At 32.7% G+C, this 24,849-nt stretch overlaps 4 protein-coding genes and 2 long non-coding RNA genes across 9 annotated transcripts in view; 5 read left to right on the forward strand and 1 right to left on the reverse strand.

The window, feature by feature from the left end:
- The first annotated feature begins 397 nt into the window (after window positions 1-397).
- LOC145319082 (uncharacterized) lies at window positions 398-2,180 on the forward strand. The gene is made up of 5 exons (XR_013879672.1): window positions 398-606; window positions 805-860; window positions 1,121-1,166; window positions 1,263-1,334; window positions 1,568-2,180. It is a non-coding gene; the product is annotated as an uncharacterized LOC145319082 (long non-coding RNA).
- Window positions 2,181-4,416, forward strand: ND-13B (NADH dehydrogenase (ubiquinone) subunit ND-13B). The gene is made up of 5 exons (XM_080160925.1): window positions 2,181-2,252; window positions 2,630-2,684; window positions 3,124-3,239; window positions 3,637-3,686; window positions 4,149-4,416. Exons 1-5 carry the CDS (start codon window positions 2,187-2,189, stop codon window positions 4,222-4,224), a joined length of 363 nt encoding a protein of 120 aa, XP_080017051.1. The 5' UTR covers window positions 2,181-2,186; the 3' UTR covers window positions 4,225-4,416.
- Window positions 4,416-20,692, forward strand: Atg5 (autophagy protein 5). Of its 3 annotated transcripts, none has more exons than XR_013879670.1 (12): window positions 4,416-4,433; window positions 5,006-5,088; window positions 5,375-5,510; window positions 6,143-6,195; window positions 6,589-6,681; window positions 7,048-7,086; window positions 7,208-7,283; window positions 7,689-7,782; window positions 8,700-8,753; window positions 9,257-9,326; window positions 9,549-9,713; window positions 20,532-20,692. XR_013879670.1 is itself a non-coding variant. In XM_080160922.1 (11 exons), exons 1-11 carry the CDS (start codon window positions 4,427-4,429, stop codon window positions 9,642-9,644), a joined length of 801 nt encoding a protein of 266 aa, XP_080017048.1. In that variant the 5' UTR covers window positions 4,416-4,426; the 3' UTR covers window positions 9,645-9,838. The 3 variants fall into 3 exon arrangements, 1 of the variants encoding a protein (XP_080017048.1); XR_013879671.1 differs by having other exon boundaries at window positions 20,320-20,532; XM_080160922.1 differs by lacking the exon at window positions 20,532-20,692 and having other exon boundaries at window positions 9,549-9,838.
- LOC145319083 (uncharacterized) lies at window positions 16,423-18,289 on the reverse strand. The gene is made up of 3 exons (XR_013879673.1): window positions 18,206-18,289; window positions 17,576-17,655; window positions 16,423-16,944 (listed from the first exon to the last, which is right to left on the reverse strand). It is a non-coding gene; the product is annotated as an uncharacterized LOC145319083 (long non-coding RNA).
- LOC145319080 (uncharacterized) lies at window positions 20,665-23,788 on the forward strand. The gene is made up of 6 exons (XM_080160924.1): window positions 20,665-20,793; window positions 21,039-21,136; window positions 21,347-21,491; window positions 22,285-22,392; window positions 22,813-22,886; window positions 23,354-23,788. Exons 1-6 carry the CDS (start codon window positions 20,674-20,676, stop codon window positions 23,397-23,399), a joined length of 591 nt encoding a protein of 196 aa, XP_080017050.1. The 5' UTR covers window positions 20,665-20,673; the 3' UTR covers window positions 23,400-23,788.
- Window positions 23,768-24,849, forward strand: part of Madm (MLF1-adaptor molecule) — a 30,913-nt gene continuing 29,831 nt past the window's right edge. For both annotated transcript variants that reach the window (XM_080160920.1, XM_080160921.1), the window contains exon 1: window positions 23,768-23,888. In XM_080160920.1, the coding sequence (XP_080017046.1) occupies window positions 23,804-23,888 (85 nt within the window). In that variant the 5' untranslated portion in view covers window positions 23,768-23,803. The remainder of the gene's footprint in view (window positions 23,889-24,849) is intronic.

The following is a 24,849-nucleotide window of genomic DNA, read 5'->3' on the forward strand; positions in this document are numbered from 1 at the left end:
AAGTAGAATGTCGTATTTGTTTGTTTATGTAAACTCTTGTTGAGACTAATACAACTTATATTTTGCTCAAGTTTAAATACATAAAATTAAGAAAATAATGATTGCATTCAGTTTATAAATTTGGAAATATGTTTAACGCTTAATTAAGAATGTTAAAATGTTTACGATTAAAGGATACCTAATTCAATATAAAAAAAATATTAAAAAAAACAATATTTTTACAACAGAATTTAAATTGTTTATTTAAAATCTTAGTATTTTCGTCATTGGTTGTCATTTTTATAGGCTACTTTCAAAGCACAAAAAATATTTTCCACATTTTTTAGGCCTCACCAAGAGTTTTGTTTATGATTTATAAAGTTCAGCGGCATTAATGGATCCATTGCGCTTCAATGTTATTTTCTGCTTATGCAATATGACATTTTGGTCTTAGTAGAAGTTTAGGAGACGTAATTTTTAAACTATTTTAATATCTTTTGTATGACATTAATCGAATTATATAGAATTTGTTATAGTTTTGTTTTTGATTGCAGAATGATTCTTTTATTTATGTAAAAAGTGGAAAAAAGACAAATGAAAATGGAGGGACCTTTGGACGAAAAAGAGGTAGATATATAAATTACAATTAAATTCCTATTCTTATTCCAATTTTACTGCCAAAAAGTTCGATTGGCCTGCTTCGTATTTTATATCCTCGAGGGGAGGAGCCATTAGTAGATAATAAATTAATAACTACATGCAATATTAATTAATAATTTAATTTTAAAAAATACTTTTAAAAAATAAACTGTTGAATATGAATAGATTATGCGAAGTTTTGAGAGTCTGAATGACGATGAAATTGATGAAGAATTAGAAAGGTAAACAAATTCTATTTATTTACATCATAAATAAACTTTTTTCTGCAAAAATTTTCTTCATCTCTGTTTTAAAAGGTTTTTATTTTGGGTCCATATATTTAGACCATTTTTGTTCGTAAGTTATTGCAGAATTTTTTGTATTGAGTCTCTGTCGTAAAAAATACTCCTCTTTTAGACAAATTTACTTCATTATTTCTTTATTTGAATATGCATTATTTTATTGGTTTTTATCTAGGTATCTTATAATGATTTTATTAAAGGTATTATAGAGAAAAGCAAACAGAACCTTACCAAGGAACCATGAAGGTATTGTAACTAAATTTATTCTCTTACATTAATTTTTTGACACTCTTAAATCTATCATCCTTTTTTGTTAATATTTAATTATTTGTCTCTTTTTAGGAGCCAAGTTTGATGTTGTGTTGGTTCATTGTGGGAATAGTCACCCTCTATGTTATATTTCTTGGCATTCAGGTATTTATTGCATACATTATCTTCAATTATTTTTTTGAGACTTATAAAGCAGTAGGTTTTGAAGAGCAACTACAATAAGCTCAGAATTGATACTTATGTATTTGTTTGTTAAAACTAGCTCTTAGAACCATTACTTCAAGAGTGATGGGTAATTTTGTTGGGATTTATAAAATTTATCCTTCATTATCTTATCCTTGATTATATGTACCTAATGTATGTTTTAAACTATTTAGGGCTCGCCATCTTCCCAGCTGAAGGATGAGTTATGACAGCACGAGCTCAGGCCTTAGTAATTAAAATTTATTTTGCTCAAAACCAAAAATTAGTAGATTTACAAAAGTTTACCTTTGTGCAATGTGCATATTTATGTTTCCGTTTACATCTATAACTTATTTTTGTTACTCTTAATTTTTCTAAATTTTGTTATGTTAAAATTTTGATGTGCCAATATTTTACTTTTTATTGTATTTTTATTTGTAGTAATTAACCTACCCTAATATTTATATAATATGTTTTTCAATTGTTAGCAAAACAGGACGAATGAAGAAAGTATTAAACTGAAATTTTGAATCTCTAATGGTTTATTATTGGTATATAATTCTAGTTAGCAAATTTTCTACCTTGTCTCTAGTAAAAACAGGACACTTACTTTTTAAAAATTCAAATTCAATCCACTATCTTTTTAAGATATTTTTAATGAATCTATAAAACTTTCAATTTAAAAATCAATATAATTATTGATGAAATAATTTTCTCTTAATACCTTGACTATAAAACTATCGAAAACCCGCAAAAATGACATCCCTTGCATTGAGTTGTTAATCTTAATACCATAAAAATTTCAGACCTAAAATGGCAGGTGCAGGTATGGCTGTAGGTAAAGCTTTTACCGGTCTCACTGGAATGAAGGTTGCAAAGGTTAGTGTTATGAAAATTATTATCAAAGAATCGTCCTAAAAATAGCCATTTTTCCATCTGTAGTGGAAAGAAATTAAATTAGTAAAGATATAGAGAAATGATGTGATTTATTCAGTAAAAGGAATTTCAAATCTATACATGTCCAGTCTTATCGGAGAATAGAGTTTGTGTTTAAGTTTGTTTCAGCCAATAAGTTATTAAGTCCCCCCCCCCCCCCCCCCAACACCTTATTTTTTATATATATTTAACGTTAGTAGTTTTTTCTTTGCATACCCCCTCTTGGGTCTAAGCAGTAGATACCCAATGTTACCTAACTTTACCTGGGATTTCAGTTACTAAGGTAATTTGAGTGAAAGCTTATTTTTTATCTTTTTCAGAACCCAACCCATACACTTGGTGTTCTCTACAGCAAAACTCTGAGAGCTCTCGCTAAGGAAAGTTCTTATTTATCAATTAAAAAATTAAAAACATTGAATTGAATCGATCAAGATAATATGAACGTTCAAAATATTTGAGTATTTTTTAGTAGGACAAGACTTAAAATTTTGTTTTTATTTTAAAATCCCTTTATTTTCTTAAAAACTAAAAAATCGATTATTCTCTAAAGTTAGTTTAGAATTACAAAACGTGCACAGTGATTGGCGTGCACAGGGTTATGCCATAGGAGCGTATTTCTTGAGGGGTGGAAAAAAGTAGAAGGTATGATTACACAATTTTAATTCAAGGGTGTTATTACATCCCCCTTCTGCACGCTTATGCTAACGTTCTACAAGGTTTATGGTACAGTTTGTACAGTAGGCTTTACCTTTATCTTAAGTATTGTATAGTAGCTTTGCCACCAAAGTAAATAAAATATGAACTGAAATCGCTCAGATGCCCAACGAATACACCTACAGAAAGGAGACAGAAACCCTGATTAACACCAGAGCTGGTATTATCAAGAACAGTGTTGATATTGGAGAGGCAGAGAAGAAGATTGGCATGGGCCAGGAATGGTTACTTACTAAATAAAAGCTTTGTATGGGTTTCTCAACTTTCTAGATTTAAGATTGTTTTATTTACTGGCATTGATGGTGTTTTTTTTTTAAAAATCAACTATTTTACCATTTAAAATGAAATACCTATTCTTTTTTTTTGAGGGGGGGGGGGGTTACCTATCAGAAAACTAATTAAATACCTAACAATATAATAGCACCGTAACTAAAAAATAAAATGTTCTCACGAAAAAAATACCCTCCAAACAGTTGATCCTGACTCTTTCATACACTTGAAATATCCAAACCCAATTTTGCTAGTTGGTTAAACCTCATTTGGCTGTGTAAATACAAAATTCTTCATTCATTTTTTTTATCTCTAAGACAATTTGTAAGTAATATTATTTGGACAGATTGAGGAAGTTATCATCCAGGCTGAGAATGAACTCATCCTTGCTAGGCATAGACAACTATAGAATATTACCAACAGCTGTTACTGTTTTCTTGACATTGATGTTCTATTTTCTTGACATTGATGTTCTATTTTCTCATTAATAGGAATGAGAGATACAACTAAAAGAAGTCATTTAATTTTTTTTTAATAAAACAAGCTCCATTCGCTGTTATCTGATTAAAATTGGCATTTAAGATATGAATTTATACTGTACTTTTTATCTTAATAGTGGATGCGCCTCTGCGCTCTAGCAACTAGGGTATGGTGGAAAAGAAAATGTCATAAAACCATCCCTTGACCTATGAGAAACTTCACAAAAGTGGGAAACTCAATAAGTTTAGTAGTTATTGAAATCCTACCTTAGCTTTAGATATACAAATAAGTTTTACTACTCTAGGCACATAATATGCTGTAATGAAAGTCGAGATTTTCACCTTGCAAATAATCTATAGTTTTCTACGTTACCAGGAGCATCCTAGAATGGAGGGCCTGGGAGCCTCTGGCTGAAAAGGCACCTGAGAACCAGTGGAAGTGGCCCTTGTAATTATTATAATACATTTTTTTATATAGTTAAATAATATGAAAAAAGCTACCTAGACAATTCTTGTTTATTGTGTAATCATATTATTTAACTTTTATTTTTATGTTTATTAGTCCTACTATTATTATTATGTTTCTATATTGATGAATAGAATAATTGACTGAGGAAAGGTTAATTTATTAAAATACTTTCAGATACTATCACAATGAAAGGTAGAATCCATTAATAGTGAACAAGATTATAAATGCTTTCACATTTTACCTATAATCAAGAAAAGTACGAGTCATGAAACAAATCGAATAAAAATAATCTTAAATACTAAATAGCTTACCTATGCTTTTTTATGAAAGTTTTCTGTGGCTAGAATAAATAAACTTAACTGTAAATGATAAATATGAACTGATTACTAAATGATTTATTACATTGCTTTGGATAAGTGAATTGATAGGTAGATAAAAAAAAATACGTAAGATAAGATAAACCATAAGTCCTTGTTTTATAACATCATTGGACTGTTAATTATACTGGTACCCCAAAGTTTTTTAAACAAGATCCTTCATTCGTTGACTTCAAAGCTTAGTGTATTTTTATTAATTCATGATTGGTTGCTGTTGGTACAAACCTTTAGCTTCTAAACTGTTCCACCAATAATTTTAATCTACATAAGATGGTGTCGTTTGGTTTATTGTAACTGGAAGTCTAGAACAATTTATCGGTCTTTGTCTTTTCCCTTAAGATTGCTGGTAATTCTTAGTACAAAATAATGGATGCTGGTCATATTAAGATGAAGACAGAGAGATACTGCGTGAGGTTTGGGAGGGTAGAATTCCAGCAGAATTTATACTAGCTGAAAATGACAAAGAAGAGGTGATTTTTTAATAGCTTCAATCGTGTTTATTGCCATTGGTGATATTAATCTTTGTATAAAATTAACAGGATGTCTGTCTATAGAGACGTTTCACAGCAATCGCTGGACCGATATGGTTTTCTTTCACCGTAAAGCGTATTACGGGTCTTAGGGTTATTACTTTTTGAGGAAGGATAATCTTTTGAGAAAAAGAATACACCCATCCTTCTTAAAGGCTTTTGGTTTTTTTTGTTATAATCAAATTCAACTACCTAGGTTTTTATTAAAGATATGTATTTCATCTAGGATGAGAATATACCCCCCTGTTACCTCATGTTACCCCGAATGTCCTATTTACCCCTGACGACAGAGAAGCTTGTCAAACACTTTCAAAACAAATCTAAATCACGAGCTGCCAGCAAGTTATGGATAGACTATAAAGGTATAACCCAGAGGCTGTTATTCAGCCAATTAATTCCATTTGAAATTGCCGAAAATTAAATATTTTGTTTAAGTAAAGTTGGAGTAAAACTTGTTTTTTTGGGGTAACTGAAAGGGAAGTGGGTAAGAATGGGAGAAACCACAGAACCGATCGGATTCTACTCTTCAGGGAATATACCTACTGTTCCTGTGGTGGTTTTAGGCTATTTTCTTGGGGGTGGGACACCCCCAACCCACCCCCCAAAAAAATCCCTCCCATTTTTTTTTACTTTTTTTGTAGAAGATTTCCTTGGTCCTTTTTTTGTAGAAGATTTCTTTAGGTACCTAGTTCTTTTTTATTTTTACGAATTTCACCTAAACTTTTTTTCTTGATCACGTCTTGGGGCAAAGCCCCTAGAGGCTAATGGCGAATCCGCTAGCAGATTATAAATTAATATACAATCCAAATAGTGATAAATAAATTACCCCTTCTTTAGAATTTGAACTTATAGGAATCAAAATTCAATTATAGTACCTTAAGTTTTGTAAACAACAAATACGATTACTTGGTACCTAATAAAACTTTGGGTGCCAGTGTAATTTTACAATTTACCGATCTTTCCCTGAACTTTTATCAACATTTTTTTTGTACAGGCACACCTTTGAAATGGCACCATCCAATAGGAGCACTATTTGATAAATTAAAGGTAAAAACTGCTTTATTTTGTTTTATTTTCATAAGTTTATATATTACCTAAAGGTATAACGAAGTAAGTTTAAGTAAAAATCATAAAATAAACATTTCTTTGACCAAAATCTTTAAGTATCTAAAACTTTTTGTGTTTAATTTTTTATTTTATTTGTGTGTTACTAAAAATTAATGCAAACTAAAAGGATAAGTATAAAATTTTTAGGGAAGCTTCGAATTTTTCTTTTCCTAATAACTATATTAACATTAGGTATCAGATAACTCAATCTTTAGGTACATTAAATTAAAGTTAAATTTCTTTTACTTTGTGATGGAAATTCACATGGACGGATGTATAGACACACCCTAGTTATAGAGTAGCTGCGCTACTAACAACATCTCTAATTGGTAGGGTGTGCCACTAGACAACGAGCAAGACCTGCCCTGGAAGTTGACTGTCCATTTCTCTGACTTTCCAGACCAGGATATTGTACCAGCCAGCTCAAGGAATAACAACATAAAATGTGTAATGCACTAAAATAAAAAAAAATTTCATATAAAAGTATTGGATGTCTGTCTGTCATTCTTTGTGCCTGTCTTTGGTTCCCCTTAACATTGAAACTCAAGGAATAACAATTTAATGCATAAAATAATAATTCTTTCGAAAAACTAACAGGATGTGTGTCTTTCTATCTATGCCTGATCTGTATGTAGCTTAAGATTTTATACAGCGAAGCTTGTTATAGGTCAAGGAAAGGTTTATAAAAAAATTTGAGTAAGGAGGCAAATCTAAAATGGAGATTGGAGGTCGATTCCCCCCCCCCCCCCCCCCTCCCCGGCCTCTCCTTACCTTCTTACGTTGTTACTATTTAGAGAACAGATTGAGTCCTATTTCATGTCTTGTTTAAAGGTAAATCTTTTATTTTGATAATTTTTCGATATTTTGTTTATTGCTTTAGATCAGGTTAGGCGATTAAAATTCAAAAAACTGCAAGCACTCAAACTTAGATTATTGATTGTATGTATTACAGGAGGCTGACCAACTGAAGCACGCGGATAGAGTAATGTCATCTATGCAGAAAAAGGATCACGTCCAACTTTGGTCAGGTGCGGTACACTTTTTCATACTATGTAATTAACCAGATGCTGCGCCCCTAGGGTCAGGGGGCTCTGCATTTTAGGGAGAGGGCAAAAACCATTAGAAGACTGATAAAAACATTGCAGCTAAGCACATGAACATGGATAAAAAATGAACAAAATAAGTTTAAGAGCATATGTTCTGTTTTCATAAGAACGAAATAGAAAAAATAAACGAAAAATCACGAAATCTTTATAAAATAAAGTATCTAATTATGTCTTTTGATGTATGACCAAATGGAACGTGGAACTTGATGGAACTAACCTAAAACACCATGGATCTCATTCACATTACTGTTATGCTGCAATTACTTTAATATAAGATGATATCACATACAGAGCATGTTATTTCAAATGAAACCATAATTTTTGTAGGTCTTCAGAACGACAAGTTTGACCAATTTTGGGCTATAAATAGAAAACTTATGGAGACACCACAATCTGATTTCTTCAAATATATTCCAATTAGGTAATTATATTTTATTATTATCAGAGAGAGAGGGGACTATGGGCTGTTTATTAGTATTAAACTAGTCCTCAAAGTTTTATATTATTGTTTTTTTTATTCGTTGGCTTAACAACTTTGGGGACTATAGTAAATTTTTATTGGTTGATTCATTAAATGGAGTGTTTAAACGTTTCAATCACTAATTTTAATCTACAGAAGGTGTAATTTTGTGTATACTCATTGGGGATGTACATCAATTTATCACACATTGTCTTATCTCTTTAGATACCTGATTATTATGCCCTTAGAACTTCATTTTGTAGATTTATTTTTAAAAGTTACCTAAGTAAAATGAAAAGAAAGATTTGAGAAATGCTATAAAAAGTATCTATGGGGTAACCCGCGACCGTGGCTCAACACGTAGCGCATCCGCTCGTCGTCGGGAAGGTGATAGGTTCGAATCTCGGGCCGACACCGCGTCATAACTAAAGACGTTAAAAGTGGTTCCTACTGCTGCTATGTCAGATGCGCGACATAAATAGTTAGAGTAGGGGGAATGCCTTGGCCCAAAACAGGCGCAACTCGTTACCATGCACAGTTGGGACTTCTCAGACAAAGATCGTGCATCACAGAGAGTTGGTTGTCTGATGGATGTTACTTAGCCTAATATCCTTGGGTGTTTGGACAGAGAAGGGTGCGTTAGTCATCCTTAGTTCTCCTGGATTGCTGGACCAGGACCTGGACAGTACATCAAGTCGATAAGGTCCGGTACTGCAATCCCGCCCGTACGAGGTAATCTAGGTAATCTATGGGGTAAATTAAATGATGTCAGGATTTTATTAAAAATTAAGCTTGCATGTCCTTAAAGATCTTGCCTACAGCTTGACTAATGTTATTTTTATTTTATCCGCAATAATAAATGTTTTTCTTTAATTTAGGTTTCATTTATCTGACAGTAACTCGGTCCAACAAAAGTTAATTAAACCAGTTAGGTGAGATATTTTACTCCATAACTTTATTGAATTTTTAAAAAAAGAATTGTATTTTACCTACAAAAATCCAGTTCTGTTTACCATGCATTGTGTCCGTCGTTAATGCTATGTAGGAAATGTTTCTATAACGAAACTGGAATTTTCTGAGCTGTAATTTAGGACAGAAACCTATATTTATTGCAGAAGATACTTTATTTCTGTGCAACGCTTTTTACGGATTTTATCATCCTTGATGAACTACTTGATCATTCTAATATTTATGATAGCTTGTTTTTGTTTATTTGGATCATAGAAAGAAAACGAAATAGCGGGTTTTTTCGTATTTTCTAAACAGCTTTTGATAGTTTATTTTAGGATAGGTAAATGTTAATAATTGCTCCGCAAGGATTAGAAATAGGCCCCGCGGGGTGAGAGCACCCACTGGGGGCTAGAAATAGGACAAAACTACAGTGAAAATATGATGAAACCCTCTAATTTTTTCCATGATCTGTTTATTTTTTTAGTGATAATGATGTTGCTGTAACCTTTGGAGATCTGACTGATCTTTATCCATCTTCTAAGCTCATTATACAGGTGAAATAGAATAAATAGTCTTATCCATTTAAAAGTCTTTAATATGAATAGGACAATGGACGATAAAATGATGATATATAATATATACTACGATAAAAATTGTCCTGATAAAAATAACACAATTTAAGTTCAAGAGTTTGACATATTACTTAAACTTGAAATTATTTTAATTCTTGAAGTCAAATGAATTAAATATACTCAAATATTTTTACATTTTTGCAGGGAATCGAACCCGGGCCAGAAACTCCGGTGCAGTGGCTTTCAGAACACCTTTCTTATCCTGATAACTTTCTGCATATTGCTGTACATCACAACTAAAATTATTATATTATTAAACATTGTTTTTTATTGTTTTTTTGGGATTTCACTACTAAATTAGAAATTTTGGTGATAATACCTATTCTTTATTGCCTTAGATAGGCTTCTTATAAAAGATAGGAATGTTTGGTTACATCATGGATCATAAGAGATGAGACTATAGTCGAGAAATTTGTTTACAAGTATGAATGAATTACTCCTTCTGAAGGATCTTAAAAGGACTCTCCACAGAAAAATCAACTTTGGATTTTTGAAAATCTAACCTGAAACTATTATTCTCTGTTCAATTTTAGGCATTTTTTGTTTTTGTGGCATCGCGATCGAAGCCCTTTGAAAATTTTGTCCGCCGCCTATTTGCACTGCCGCTATAACAATATATACTACACTTTCCTCCACTCAATATATGTTTGCCGCTAAAGAACATTTGCTCCATTGCAACCGGCCGCTCTACGATTTATCCTTTTCCTTGACTGGACAATCCTGCCGCCTCCATTTTGTGTTCGCCTCCGCCAAATATAACCATCTTTTGCCGCATTCATCGCCCTTCTCCGCCGCTACTCCGCTATACATTGCGTACGTGGCTATACACAACACCCCCAGCCTCCATTTAATTTCTGAACAAGGGAGAGGGGAGCATGTATTAAAAAGCGATGAATAGCGGAGTAGCGGCGGAGAAGGGCGATGAATGCGGCAACGGCGGCAAAAATAGAAGCTAAAAATCACTAAAGCAGCACAAATTAAATGGCGGGAGGATTCACTTAAAGGAGGTAAAAAATTTCAAAGGGCTTCGATCGCGATGCCACAAAAACAAAAAATGCCTAAAATTGAACAGAGAATAATAATTTCAGGTTAGATTTTCAAAAATCCAAAGTTGATTTTTCTGTGGAGAGTCCTTTTAAACAAAGTAGCCTCGGACAAAGCAGCCTCCGGACAAAGTAGCCTCCAGGACAAAGTAGCCTTGGAAAAAGTAGCCTCCTAAGAAAAGTAGCCTCCACTGTTAATAAAAGGTCATGGGCTCAGTGCGTGACCCCCTGGCCTGCCTAGCTGCGGGCGCACGGCCCCCTAGCCTTTAACCTAACCTTAAAATTGTAAAAACAATATTAAAACTTGTAAAAATCTACCAACCACTGCACTGTTTGTAAAATCCACGAAATTCTAAACCACCTATGCATTAACAGTTGAAGATATTTTTCTTAAATAAATGTCCTGAGGCTAACATAGGTTAGGTTAGGTTATAGGCTAGGGGGCCGAGCGCCCGCGGCTAGGCAGGCCAGGGGGCCGAGTGCTGCGGCCATGTCCTTTATTAACAATGGAGACTACTTTTCTTAAAGGGCGAATATAGGTTCGATATGATATGAGCTTATTTCAATCATGCAATTATATAGATTACAAATAACTTAAAGATATTGACATATTTAACTGTATAAGTCCGTATATAGCCAAAAACCGGGCCGATTCGTGGATATAATCACGTCATTTCGCGTAACCATTGTGGTTCCCTAAGAAATCCAAACACCATTGCATCACACCAGGATGCTGCGAATGTTGTATCTAAATACTATTGTTTAATTCTCGTCCCAATAAAGACAAAAGGATTTGGCGATGGGTTGTGTTCAATTTCTTTCTAGACAATATTCCCCAACAAGAATATTCAAAAATAATACTGATTTTTAAAAAAAAGTCTTGACAGGAGAAAATTAAGATTTAATGTCTTCAAATACGCATTTTAAAGAATTACGTCATTGTTAATTTTCAGCAGACAAAAACAATTAACATATGTTTTTTATTTACATTTTTAAATCAATGAATTCCTTTCCTTCCAAGTTCAACGCAAAATGTATGATGTGTGTGTTTGTGTTTATATGTGTCTGACTCTGAAAGCCGAATTAGAATTTTATTGTTTACGTAAGTGCTAGCAAAATATTTAGTGCGACAACTGTAAGGAAAAATTAAGAAAAAACTACAAAGGACAAAGGTACGTGCGATTTTTAGCGGTTTTTATTTATAAGCAAAAATATAAAAAATAGGTGGGGGGGGGGGGGCATTACCAACCATTTTTAATTTTAAATTCGGGGGATGAGAGTTAAACTTCTGTAGTAATTTTATAATTTTGTGCTTCGCTAATTTATATAATTTCCAGTATGGCTTCGAAACGATATCATCCAAAAAACTTTCCACGAATATTAAAATAAAGATCATTGGCCCCTCTGGGCTGACGTAACTTGTTTTAACCAAATGATTTTTCATTTGTATATCCGCAGAAAGCTGTTTATAATAAGATGGGATAATAGTTGTTTATAGCATCGTATTATAAATAGCTTGGTACGAATTTTAAAAGGTACAATTATTAAAGATTAAAAACTATTTTATGTAGCCTCCTACCCTATAACCTAACCTATTTTTTTTTAAATTATCGTTCTCGGGGTGGAGTGGGTGGGGGAGGGGGAATACCAAAATTTTTAAAATGTCTTTATTTTCTATGACTACTGTACATCTGCTATAAAATTTCATCCTTATTATTGCTGCGCTTCTTATGGACCTAATCACCCTTATTATCAGGAAGATTGTAATGATGTAAGAGTTGGAGGTTCATTGGAAAGACAAGTCTGTGCTGAAGCTCGCCATGAAGGTGCTGGAAATTGAGAAGAATGGTTACCATGGATCCATGTCATCCTTGTCAAGGTATGTACAGTGGATGAGACAATGAAAAAACGCAGCTTTAGATTCTACCCAGTACCCGGTATAATTTAATCCCTTAATTTATTTTTTTTAAAGTCTTTTCTCGTATTCATTCGAATCCGGTGGATAGGAACTGGTTCTCATCCATACGAAAAAACTATGTCTAGCATCGTATTATATCCAGCTTTCTACGAATATAAAAATGTACAATTATAAGATTAAAACAAGTTTTTTTTTAGCCCCGAGGTGCATTCTATATCAGCGGAAAGCCGTTTATAATACGCTGAAAGAAATAACTATTAAAATATTGCTAGAATCTGGAATCTGGAAACCGTCAAAAAATAAGAATCCGGAATCCGCGGGGAATCTGTTCTATTTTTGGACAGATTCTTACAAGAATCCGAATCCGGTCCAAAATTCTTAACCAAACAGGGGTAAGAGGTCCGACTTTTGTAGGGTTAAAAGACAGCTTTCCGTGGATAGTAATATAAAGAAAAAAACATAAAATCTTTTGCATTTTCAATGCATTGTTCCAAAGGCCCGCCCATAGTTATTAGTTATTTAAGGCCTTTAAGAATCAGCGAGTATCTTTGAAAATAATATATAAATATTTTTCTGTTGATATAATCGATCCCAGGACTATTTTACCGTGAACTGCACCAATTCCATTACATTTATTTTGTTTAGATTGAGATGTTGCGAAGACAAGCTGTGACGTTACGTTAGCCAATCCTTGCCATCTCTAGTCTCTTCATACAACATCATATTCAATCTGCATTAAACAATTATAAATATGTATTTGCAATAAAATAATAATATAATACTAAGCTTGCTCTATTTATATGTGTCTACTCTATTACTAATGGTATGAAAGTCCACCTTTTCTTTTAGTTTCACTGATATTAGACAGAAACCAGTATCTCTGAACCAAATCTTGCTACTGAAGTGCATGATTAGGCCAAACAACCCTTTGATTGCACGACCTTTGAGAAGTATTTAGTGCATGGTAATGAGTTGCGCCTGTTTTGGGCAAGACATTCCCCATTCTCTAACTATTTATGTTGCACACCTGACATAGCAGCAGTAGGAACCATTTTTACGTCTTTAGTTATGACATGGTGTCCGGCTGAGATTCAAACCTATCACCTTCCTGACAACAAGCGAATGCAACACATGTTACGCAACAGTTGCGTGTTTTGATTATACAGAAACTTTGTTTACAGCATTATACCTTGATCATTATTCTAAAAACCAGTCCAGAATTTATTGGGATGAGAAACAACCACACTAGATAAAAAGTGTTCCTTTCCCTTAAATTATGTCTTGACCACCTTCCCTAATTAGTAAAAAAGAGGGTCTGTTTGTAATAACCAAAAGGTCTGATTTAAATTTACAGAGATTCTTGGGTGAAACCAATTTTAACACATGACCAAGTAAAGTTGGTCTCACAATTAATAATAAAATGTAGTTTTTAGGTATATAACGTATTTATCATTTTCAAGCAACATAACATTAATATTTTTTTCCTAATTGAGGCTCATCTATTTTAAGCCGGTTGGTCAATCTGTAACAAATTCCTTTGATAGAAAAGGGGACTGTACACAAATGAGATTCACATTCTAAAAGAGAAAAGCTTTATTATTGAAAATCTTGGACAGACATATGGACAAAAAAAATGAAAATCAGTAAAAGTAATATGGAGTAGCTTTGCATTTAATTAGTGTGATTGATGTTCTTAAGTAATCTTTTATTAAATACTCTAAGCATTGATTTTCACAATGTTTCACACTTCATTGCACTTCATGGAACTACCCCTTTAATATAAGCTTTATTCTTTATTTCTTTTTATAGTTTCAGATATTTAAATTGAGAGGCTTTATTATTGTGTAGACCTGTAGGTGCATGTATAGGAATGAGAAACAAACATGTAAAGAAAAAGTGGTGCTTTATCTAAAACTAGCAGCACTTTAAATGTTTTTTTTTATATTTAAAATATGGCTATTTTGCGTTTCACGTTTATTTTTCGTTGAACTCTCTTTTTAAAAAAAAATTTAATTTCTCTAGAAAGGGTGGTGGTACCCTCCCCGAAAATAGTTATAAATCTTCCCCGGAAGTATGAGAATCTACCCTGTTAAGGAGAACCCGATCGGTTCAGCGGTTAGCGAGAACCTTTGGTACAAACATCTAATAACATACAAACATCCTGTTACTTTATTATAAGGATTAAGTTTTACCTCTGAAACTCTCCCTTCCCTTATATTCGTTTTCTTTCACAACAATCTTTGGCGAAATCAAGCATAACAAACACCCATGGCCAATTTAAGGAGAAAAATGTAAATTTTTCGGTTGATTGATATGAACAAGCATGTTCAAGGGGGGGGGGGGGGGGAGTTTTGACACATTTGCGTAAACCTGGCACCTAGGCTTTATCTTTGGACTGAGAGGATAGAGTATTAATGTTAAAATCATTCTTATATGATGAATTTCACAAAGTTTTAAGATTTTTTGGAGCTCCAGGCCTCCAGGTGGTCTCTGTACAGGTAAAAATGAAAAAAAAAAAAATTTTTAAGATACAAATCAACTTATAAAACAAAATATGCATCTTTTTTCTTCTAATATGTGAATAATATTAAAAAAGATGCATATTTTGTTTTATAAGTTGACCTGTAACTTAAAAAAAAATTTTTTTTTTCTTTTTTACCTGTACAGAGACCACCTGGAGGTCTAGAGCTCCGGAACCTGGAGGCCTATCCAAAAAATCTTAAAACTTCGTGAAATTCATCATATAAGAATGATTTTATCACTAATAACCTATCCTCTCAGTTCAAAGATAAAGCCTAAGTGCCAGGTTTACGCAAATGTGTCAAAACTTCCCCCCCCCCCCCTTATTTAAGATATCAAAAATGATAATTTTTAATAAGGTGATAGGTTTGAATATCGAATTAAAGATGTTAAAATAGTTCTCACTGCTGTACTGTATCAGGTGGGAGACACAACAAATGAAAAAGCAGTCCGACCGTAATGGATGCATTAGTTAGTTATGTTCCTTTATGATGGGAATGTTAACAGGAATGAGAATTTTCAGCAATCTATCTTTAAGCAGGAGCCGAAAATCACGTTTTCTAAAAAAACTTTCATATGGACAGACTGACATTTCAAATTTTAGAGTAGCTACGCTATTACGAAGAACACCTTCCCCCTTTAAGTAAAATAAGACACACCAACTACAAAAGTTTTAAAATGTTTAGCATTTATTAGTTAATTTAATACCATAACATAACAATAACAAATATCATGTGTACTAAAGTTTTAATTTGACAAAAATATTATAAAAGTATAACAATGTTAAAGGCAAATTGCTTCGCCCCTAGATGCATATTCATCACATTTAAAGAAGGGGAGGGTCAGGTTTGTCAATCACCATAAATCATTTTTGAAGGAAACAAAAATTTTGCGGAGAATATTTATTCTAGAACCCAGCAATCTGTTGTTGGGTGGTGGCAAAATTCTCAATATAGAAAGAACAAGGATGACAACATCCATAAAAGCTAAGCTCTGAAACCGTAGTACAAAAGGTCATTGACTCATGTAGAGAGTCAGTACTGAATAATTAGAATATAAATGGATAAGAGTCGAAGCAAAATTATAAGTAAAGGGGGGGGGGGGGTGACTCATCACACGACAAACCAGCAATTTTATTTTGGGTGCTACTCCCTTAGTTTAGAGAATTGGGTAAAATTGTTTTGGTTGTGTCACTAATTACCCCAAGTTTTGGTATCCCGCCGTTATCCACCGCCAAAAAAATAACATTGATTCCAAATTGCCTAATTTGGCGTGAAATGCAATAAAAAAAATTTTTGGGTGGTGGCGGAAAATGGCGGCGAAAGGCAGGAGTGGTGGTCAGACCGCCGTTTTTTTTTAAAGATACCATAACTTGGGGTAATAAGTGACACAACCAAAAAGATTTTACCCAAATATCTCTAAAACTAAGGGAACTTAGCACCCAAAATAAAATTGCTGGTATGTCGTGTGACGAGTCACCACATTCCCTCCCCCCCTTTGTTGAAAAATTGCTTGATGCAGGATAATGTTTGAGGACAAACTTACATTTTAAGAACTTGATTATAGAGTTGCTTCGCTTATAATATTGTACTTTATTGTCCAAGGAATCAGTAAACCAATAGTCAGATCAATTGGATAATTACTAATTAGGTCAAATAAAATTTTTTTGTTAAAAAAGTGAAAAAATGTTGAAAATGGACTTATGGACATTCTGGTAACGATTAAAGAGTTGCTACGCTTTTTAAATTCTACCTAACTGCTAAAGGGATCAACCATACAAAATTTTAAATCGATAGGACAATTATAACTTGCCTAAATTAACGAAAAAGCTATCCGTCACGGACGGACAGACCGACCCTAATTATAGAAAAGCTTTGTTTTTAAAAAAAACCTGTGGAGTGAGAATTTCTACCCTAATTTTACTATTTTTATCTTTATACAAAAGTAACAGGATCTGTGTCTGTATGTTTGTCTGCTAGGATCTCGTAAACTTCTTTACCAATTATAGTTCAACTTTCAGTGACACAGTTGCAAGAAATAGTCTGTCTTCATGGTATTCCTGAAAAATATAAAATTCTTCATAATAAAAAAATGCACGTTTTTTTTTAAAGGGCTTGATACCCGCCTTAAACCAAAATTGAGTGAAGTATAATACAGGCAACATGGTGGTGTTAGTTTATTGTCAGAGGGGTGGATTCACCTTCCTATATGTCCAACCTCTCCCACACATACTAAAGAGTCAAATTAGCACCAATTAATTTTCAAAATTATCTCTAATTCTTGAAATTACAAGCAAAAATATTTTTTTCCTTCTTCCATAAATTGAAGTGAAAGTAACGTTTTTCTATAGTGAGGCTTTACTATACTCATGATCTGATTGTACATTCGGACGTAACACCTAGCTATTTTTTTAGGATGGTTAACATTGTGCTATTGATTTTAAACTTTTCTAAAACATAGCAAATCTAATATTGATAACAAAAATTCCTAGTTTAATTTTAGAGCAATGATTGCTAGAACAAAAAGGTACTATATTTAAAGCAAAGCATCTCTTCAATCAAGTCCTAAAATTCAAATATGTCCTATAACATAATCCTTTTGTGTATTTACACAGTTTTGCTAGTTATTGGTATCCTGCCAGTCAAAGTCAGAGACATTTATTCATCTCTTATTAAAAGTAAGAAGTATACCTGAGATTATATTATTCCAAGTTAATATTCTTGGTAATTTGCAAAGGTGGTATTTAAATACATCAGCATCGACATGTAACCTTTAAAAAAAATTATTTTTTTATTACAATAAACTGTTTCCAGGGTATATTTTCAACCGGTGAAACTTAAAAGTTAAGCACGTATTGTAATATGGAAACTAAATCTTTAAATGAAATAGTAAAATAAACAAGTATGAAAACATCCATAAGTAGAGAAGGACAAACATATTAAAAGATTTCAACTAATAACAAAATAAGTTCACCAAAATTATGCCATAGCAAGAAAAAAAGGGACAGTATATATTAAAATCAAAAGAATATCATGAAATCTTTAAAAAATAAGGTTTATGTCTGTGAAAAGACTATAATTGCATGTCATAAATATTCACTGAAAATTTCAGCTGTCACAAGACCTTTAAAAAACCTTATAATTCATGACCAATAGACAGAAAGGCAAAAAAATGACTAGATGTGCCTTTGTCATACATAGGAATAGCTGTATATCTTCATTAGCAGCCGAGAAAATCAAATTTACCCCATTACGTCTCAGACGAACATAGTGAATTTTAGAGTAGCTTCGCTACTTAAAAAAATCCTCCCTTATTATTACCTGTATTTATATGTAAATTGTTGAACTTTATTTTTAAGGTTTTTTAGACTTCAACAACTTGAAACATTTTCACCTGAAATTAAAAAAAATATTCTTTAATTAAGTTTTAAACACTTGAGGTCTAAGCCAACTTCAATATCTGAATAATACTTAAAGTAAACATCTTTTCAGTGGCGTGCACAGCATTTGTCGTTCATTTTAAACCAAAATCGAGCAGTGGGTGTTTTACTGACAAGAGGATGAAAATGCTAGAAAAAATATTAAGTTGGGAAAATATACTGAAACAAGGATGACAACATCCATAAAAGAGAAGCACTGAAACGGTAGGACAAACGGACATTTACACCTGTATAGTGTCAGAACTAAATAATCAATAAATATAAATGTATTAGATTCGAAGCAAAATTGTAAGTAAATTTGTTGAAAAACTGCTTGATAGAGGTGAATGATTATGGACATACTTACATTTTAGGACTTGATTATAGAGTTGCTTTGCTTATAACATTATACTTTGTTGTCCCAGGAATCAATATACCAAAAATCAGATCAATCGGATGATTAGATCACATAAAAATTTGTTGTTAAAAAAGTAAAAAAAATCTACATGTATAAAATGGACGTACGGACATTCTGGTAATGCGTATAGAGTTGCTATGCTTTCTAAATCGTACCTTAATACTATAGGAATCTCCATGTAAAGTTTGAAATTGATATGACAATTTTAACATGCCTAAATTAACGAAAAGAGCCATCTGTCTGTAACGGACGTACGGACGTATGGACGGACGGACTGACCCTAATTATAAAAAAGCTTTGATTTAAAAAGTATAAGCATAAGATTAGAACAAAATTATCAAAAGTGCAAGAACGACGATACAAATATCTAAGGTATTGGGGGGGGGGGGGGGGGGGTTAAGAGGAGTAGCAAGAAATTAGATAAATTAGACAGGGAGAGGTTAATCAAATAAGAAAAAGGGGATGTTGAAGTGGTAAAGCTCCTTACACCACAATACCCGTAAAATTAATTGCAACTTCAAAATGAGGTAAATAGAAATATGAAGTTAATAAAAACAAAGCTACTATTCCAAACGAAATAATGAAAGCATAACAGCAGTATATTTACAATACAATATACAATAATAAAGAATAAATAATTTTCAAAATAACTGTTGAATATCCTGCCGCAACCAGTTGTTATGAAATACTACGTTACAGAGAGTCGCTATGGTTGGTTTGTTATTGAAATCAGCTGACATATACGCACAGGGGTAAATAATTGCATTAAAAATACGTTTAGTAATGAATATTTATCCAAGTTTTTACGCGGTGGAATGTGTGACGTGTCTATGACGTCACACCTCTTGACGATTTTTTGTTATTTGATTATTTACATATAAAATTAACCGAATTAATATTTTTATGATCTTAAAAGATGCATGCAAATGTATTAAGTAAATGAACATAAGAAAAATAGTCAAAAAAAGGTCTTGTAAAGGGCTAAAATAAACGATTTTGTTGGCAATCTCATTTCTTATATGTTGAAGCAAACCAGAAAATTGAAAATTCTACTAAAGGATTTTTTTGAATTTTAAAATTTGGCATAGATATTCTAAAAGTATGTAATGGCACCTTTCATATAAGCTCATATCATATCCAACCTATATTCGCCCTTTAAGTAAATGTCCTGAGGCTACTTTGTCCGGAGGCTACTTTGTCCGGGGCTACTTTGTCCAAGATCATTCCTGAAAACTTGTTGGTGAAAAAGATTAAACACCAACTAACCAAGATTTTAATTGAATTCCCTGAAAGTTTGAAAGCCATAGAATTAGAAAATGTATTTATACATTGGGTGTACTATTTTAATTTAAAGTAGGTACAATTTGTTGAATGTTGAAAATCTTGAATCTTGGAAAGGTTATTTTTGTGAGCCAAAGACTTCCCATATTTGTGGCCATACATTTTTGTAGGGAAGTTTCTTAAAAGTAACCAAAATGTTTCGGGTATTTTCCAGAAAAAAAAACTTTGGAGGCTAGGAGTGAAAAGGCTTTTTCAATTTTACAAAAATATTTTGGTTGTTGTCTGTAAAATTGGCGACCTCTATGCCCTGCTAAAAGTGACTTTGCCTAGCTAGTACATTATTCTTTAAAAATATAGAGTAATGAACTTAAAATAAAACGCTTCCAGTAGGTATGTGTTTAGTTTTTTTTTCATAGAATAAATATTTTTTCTTGTTTTAAAAAACATTAGGTATTTTTTGTAGATTTTTAACAAACTGATTTTGAAGATTTTTGTTTAATATTAAAAAAAATATTTCTTTATTACCTAGATACTTCTTAAACTTGTTTTGTAAAAAAAATATTCTATGCAGCTGATTTTTTTTATATTTCTTTCTGTGATATATCCTTACCTATATTAGTTGTACTTATTGTAACTCATTATTTTTGTTTTGTCAACCTGTTTGTTATCAAATGACATCATGTTTCAGAAGGTTAAAATTAAAATTAAAAATGTCTGGTAGTGGCCCAAAGTCGAGGGGCATGATCCAGTATGTTTTCAAGCATTTTAGGGAATCATTTAAAATTGCAAAGGTGAGTAATATTAGAGCTTTGAATTTTGATACATTATTTTCTTTTAGCGGCTTCGCCGCTTGATGCCTCTTGGGACACTAGAAGGAAACAGAAAAGGGGCCGGGGGGGGGGGGATGTAAGGAATATTTTTGTTCATTAATAGGTAATGTCTTTAAAATTCGCTAAAAGTTACATTGTTCTTATTATGTACCTAGGTATAAAAAAATTTATTTCTTAGAAATGTTTTTTAATCTTTTTTTATTTAGAGAGAAAAAATCGGGGAAATAGTTGGACGTGACCCTTATGGAAATACATATTATGAACTTCCTGCACAGCCTCAACTTGGTAAAAGAAGGCCTACTAGGTACAATATATTATGCTAGTGGCTTCGCTCCTAACATCTTGGGGCTTCGCCTTATGAGAAAAAAAATCGGCGTTATCCTCTTAGGATTTTTTTCAATTTTTATAAGTCAAAAAATTTCCAATTGAAATAAATAATTGAATTTTTTGTAGGAATGTTCTTTGATTTTGAAATAATATCAATACAAGTATTTAACCTTTTAATCTCATTTAGATGGTACAACACAGCAGAAACAGAAAGAGCAGAAATTATAGACAAGGACCTGTGGGCCGGCTTTGACTCCAACCTTCCAGCAGAATGGGAGTCATGGCTCAGGTTCAGGAGGACAGAACCTCCAACAGATGACGAGGTCTTAAAGGTGAGTGCCCCATTCCATGCCTATTCTATACATTATTATATATAAGTAAGAGGATGACTGTCTGGTTCTTTTTATAGTAAAGGTTCTCATTGGACCTGGGTAGGCTTATACCTGTTTTAGGGAAGGGCTACCTAAGAGTAATGCTCCTAGAGACATCTAGCTAGAAGTTTATTCTCTAGAATTAAATAAAAATTACCTATTAATTTAAATTCCCCAATTTTTTTTTATTATTGAATCTACTCGGATCATTCTTTGAAATTTGAAATGTGATTTGAGATACAGACTTTTCAATGAAAATTTCCCTCCATAATATACCTAATAGTGATGGGAATCCGGATCCGGAATCCGGAATCCGCCCAATTTTCGGCCTATTTTGGAATCCGAATCCGGATCCGGAATCCGTTTTTTATAGCGGATTCCGGATTCTAAATTGGTAGGCTAAAATTACCGTCTTGAGTTTTTTCTTAAAACTCCCTCTTAAATTTTTTTGTACATAACAAATTTTAATAATTACTAATGTGATGTAAATGTTTAACACTTTAACACTTTAAACAAATCAAGGCTTCAACCAAGTAACATAGTGTTAAATTAATGAAAAAAGCTATCCCTCTGTGACGGACGGCCTTTTAAAATACTGCTAGAATCCGGAATCCGAATCCGGAATCCGCCAAAAATAAGAATCTGGAATCCGCAAGAATCCGTCACTTTTTTTGACGGATTCCTTCAGAATCCGGAATCCGAATCCGGCCCAAAAATTCGACGGATTCCCATCCCTAATACCTAATATTTTTAGAGTCTTGCAATAGCTGAGATGAAGAAGGTGAACGCAGCTAAGCTAGAAATGGCCAGAATAGAAGAGTTAAAGGCTCAGGGTCTGGATGCTGGCCCTCCAAAACCACAGGTTAGAAAATCCTCAAATATAAATATTTCTACAGTAGTTTTACCAAAATGGGAACTGTAATATTATTTTTTCTCGTATTCATTCGAATCCGGTGGATAGGAACCGGTTCTCATCCATACGAAAAAACTATGTCTCGTATCGTATTATATCCAGCTTTCTACGAATATAAAAATGTACAATGATAAGATTTAAACCATTTTTTTGCCAGTGCCTTCGGCACCTCGAGGCTAAAAAAACTGGTATTAATCTTCTATTCTTCTATTCCATTTCAATAGCAATGTGCACTTCACTTTAATAATATGGATATATAAGGATTCTCTTTATAAATATACCTATTACTAAAAGTGTACATAAATATTTCATTAATAATTATGTGATAAATCTACATTTTTTCTATCCTCAATTTTGTTATTGTATTAGGACCACGAGAAGACGCCTTATCCCAAATATGAAGAGTTTGAAATTATGCCGGGAGAATCTGATGACCAGAAGAGGTAAGTCTAGCAGTTTGCAGTCGTAGCACAGCTGTTCTATAACTAGGGTCTGTTTTTTTAGGCTCTTACAGAGTCAAGCAGCTATATTTTATTTGTTTTATTATCAACGAATTTTCAAAATAGTAAACATTTTAGTCAGAAATAGCTTAATTTTAGAAATCAAAAAACCTAAAACCATTAGGTACACGAGTTTTTCCTAGATAGATGAACTCAATACTGATTAGCGAGATTTTAATGGATAACATTATTTAATAAAAGAGGATAAACATCTTTTCTTTTTAAAGACTATTATTTTTTTGATGTGAAGCTACTCTTTGTCTGCCAGTCACTTCGTCAGTCGACAAGGCTTCAAAAGTTATTTTTTTAAGGTTTTGTGATTTTCACCTTGTTCTTATCCAATTGTCTATTCCATGAATTTTTTGTTCATCGCTACTAATGCAAGTTGTAATCCTTGTTTTTGCTTTTAGGGACAGATGGGAGAAGTACAAGAACCCTTACATGAAAGATCAATAAGAGAAAACTATACCTAGTGTTATTTATTATATTAATATAAATTTTGCATCTTATATACTTATCTACATTATTGATTTTGTTTAGAATTCTGGTATAAGAACATAAACCAAGTGATTTTCATGGTTTCTTTTCGCAGATGCTCTTATTTAAGTGACAAATTTAAAAGTATTGTACTGTAATACCTATATATTTTTGTACAAACAAAAAAATATACCATCACAATTGTAGTCAATGCTGATTGCTATAAAACTTACAAAACATGTGTTTTCAGCATGTTTAAAAACCGGTTTCAACCCAGTTGATATTAATTAAACAAATTATTATACATTCAGAAACTGTTATGAACTAAAAAATAAATAATGCCTAAACAAGAATGAAATAATTTCAGAGTAGGAAATGCCATAATGTCTTCCAATGATATTGGTTACCACGACTCCTCAGGGGGGAGTCCTGCAGCCCCGCAACAACAAGAGAACAGCCAAAATAAAGGTATTTGGGATAAAGTACAGTACAGTTATATTCGTACATTTTATTCGTCCTACAAATTAACTGGAATAACCACAAATCTATCTCGCTACCTTTTTTAATATATCATTCTAATCATGTCTAAATTTAAGCATATTATTCATTGATTCAATTTGTTACATTTCATTTTTATTTTACAAAACGTACCTATGTTATTACAGCGACAAACAGCTGTATCGGTCATAAATTTTTCTTCTATTGAGATTTAAGTTCCCGTTTTTAGGATGTTGTACATAATTTTAGCTTTGTATAATATTTCTAAATGCGCAACCTAGATATTCAGAATTTCTATCTTGTCTCCCTTTTACATCTCTTATAGGTAAGTTTTCATAGTTAGCATTTCCCTAGAAGTGCATAATGCAACAAAGAACCCCTCTCTGTTTTGTTAAAATAAATTGAAAATAAACGGATATGGAAGGTTACGTTGGGTTCTGCACTGGGTAGCCACACAGGGTTTTAAACACCGCAATTAGGAGTTAAGAGTTAGGCATAGGAAAAAGAGGATCCACTCCTATTATTTTCATTTTATTTCAAAATAAGTTGGGTGGGGTGGGGGGGGGGGGGTAGATATACCACACTTTTCTGGGATCTTGCCAAGTCAAGTATCAACTGTTGGGAATATCAAAGGATGACTCCATGCAAAATTTGAGCCGGATCCGGCCAAAACCGGCCGTGAATTTTATAAAAAAAACGGTTTTTTCCGGTTTTTAGGGGGTATCTGTAAATCGATTCAGCTGGAGCAAAACCGGTTGGAGGTACAAAAAATTTTACTTCACATGAAATTTAGCCAATGTAATTGCCTACAAAAATGTACTTCATCATCAACTTGATTGGACAACTCTTTCCCCTCCTAAATGTCCATTAAAATCTCGGAAATGGCAAAAATCGCCAAAAATCACGCCTTCGGCGGCGAATAACGGCTAAA

The sequence above is a fragment of the Acartia tonsa genome, chromosome 5 (assembly GCF_053477335.1).
Source record: "Acartia tonsa isolate MP-2025a chromosome 5, ASM5347733v1, whole genome shotgun sequence".
Lineage (NCBI taxonomy): Eukaryota > Metazoa > Arthropoda > Copepoda > Calanoida > Acartiidae > Acartia > Acartia tonsa.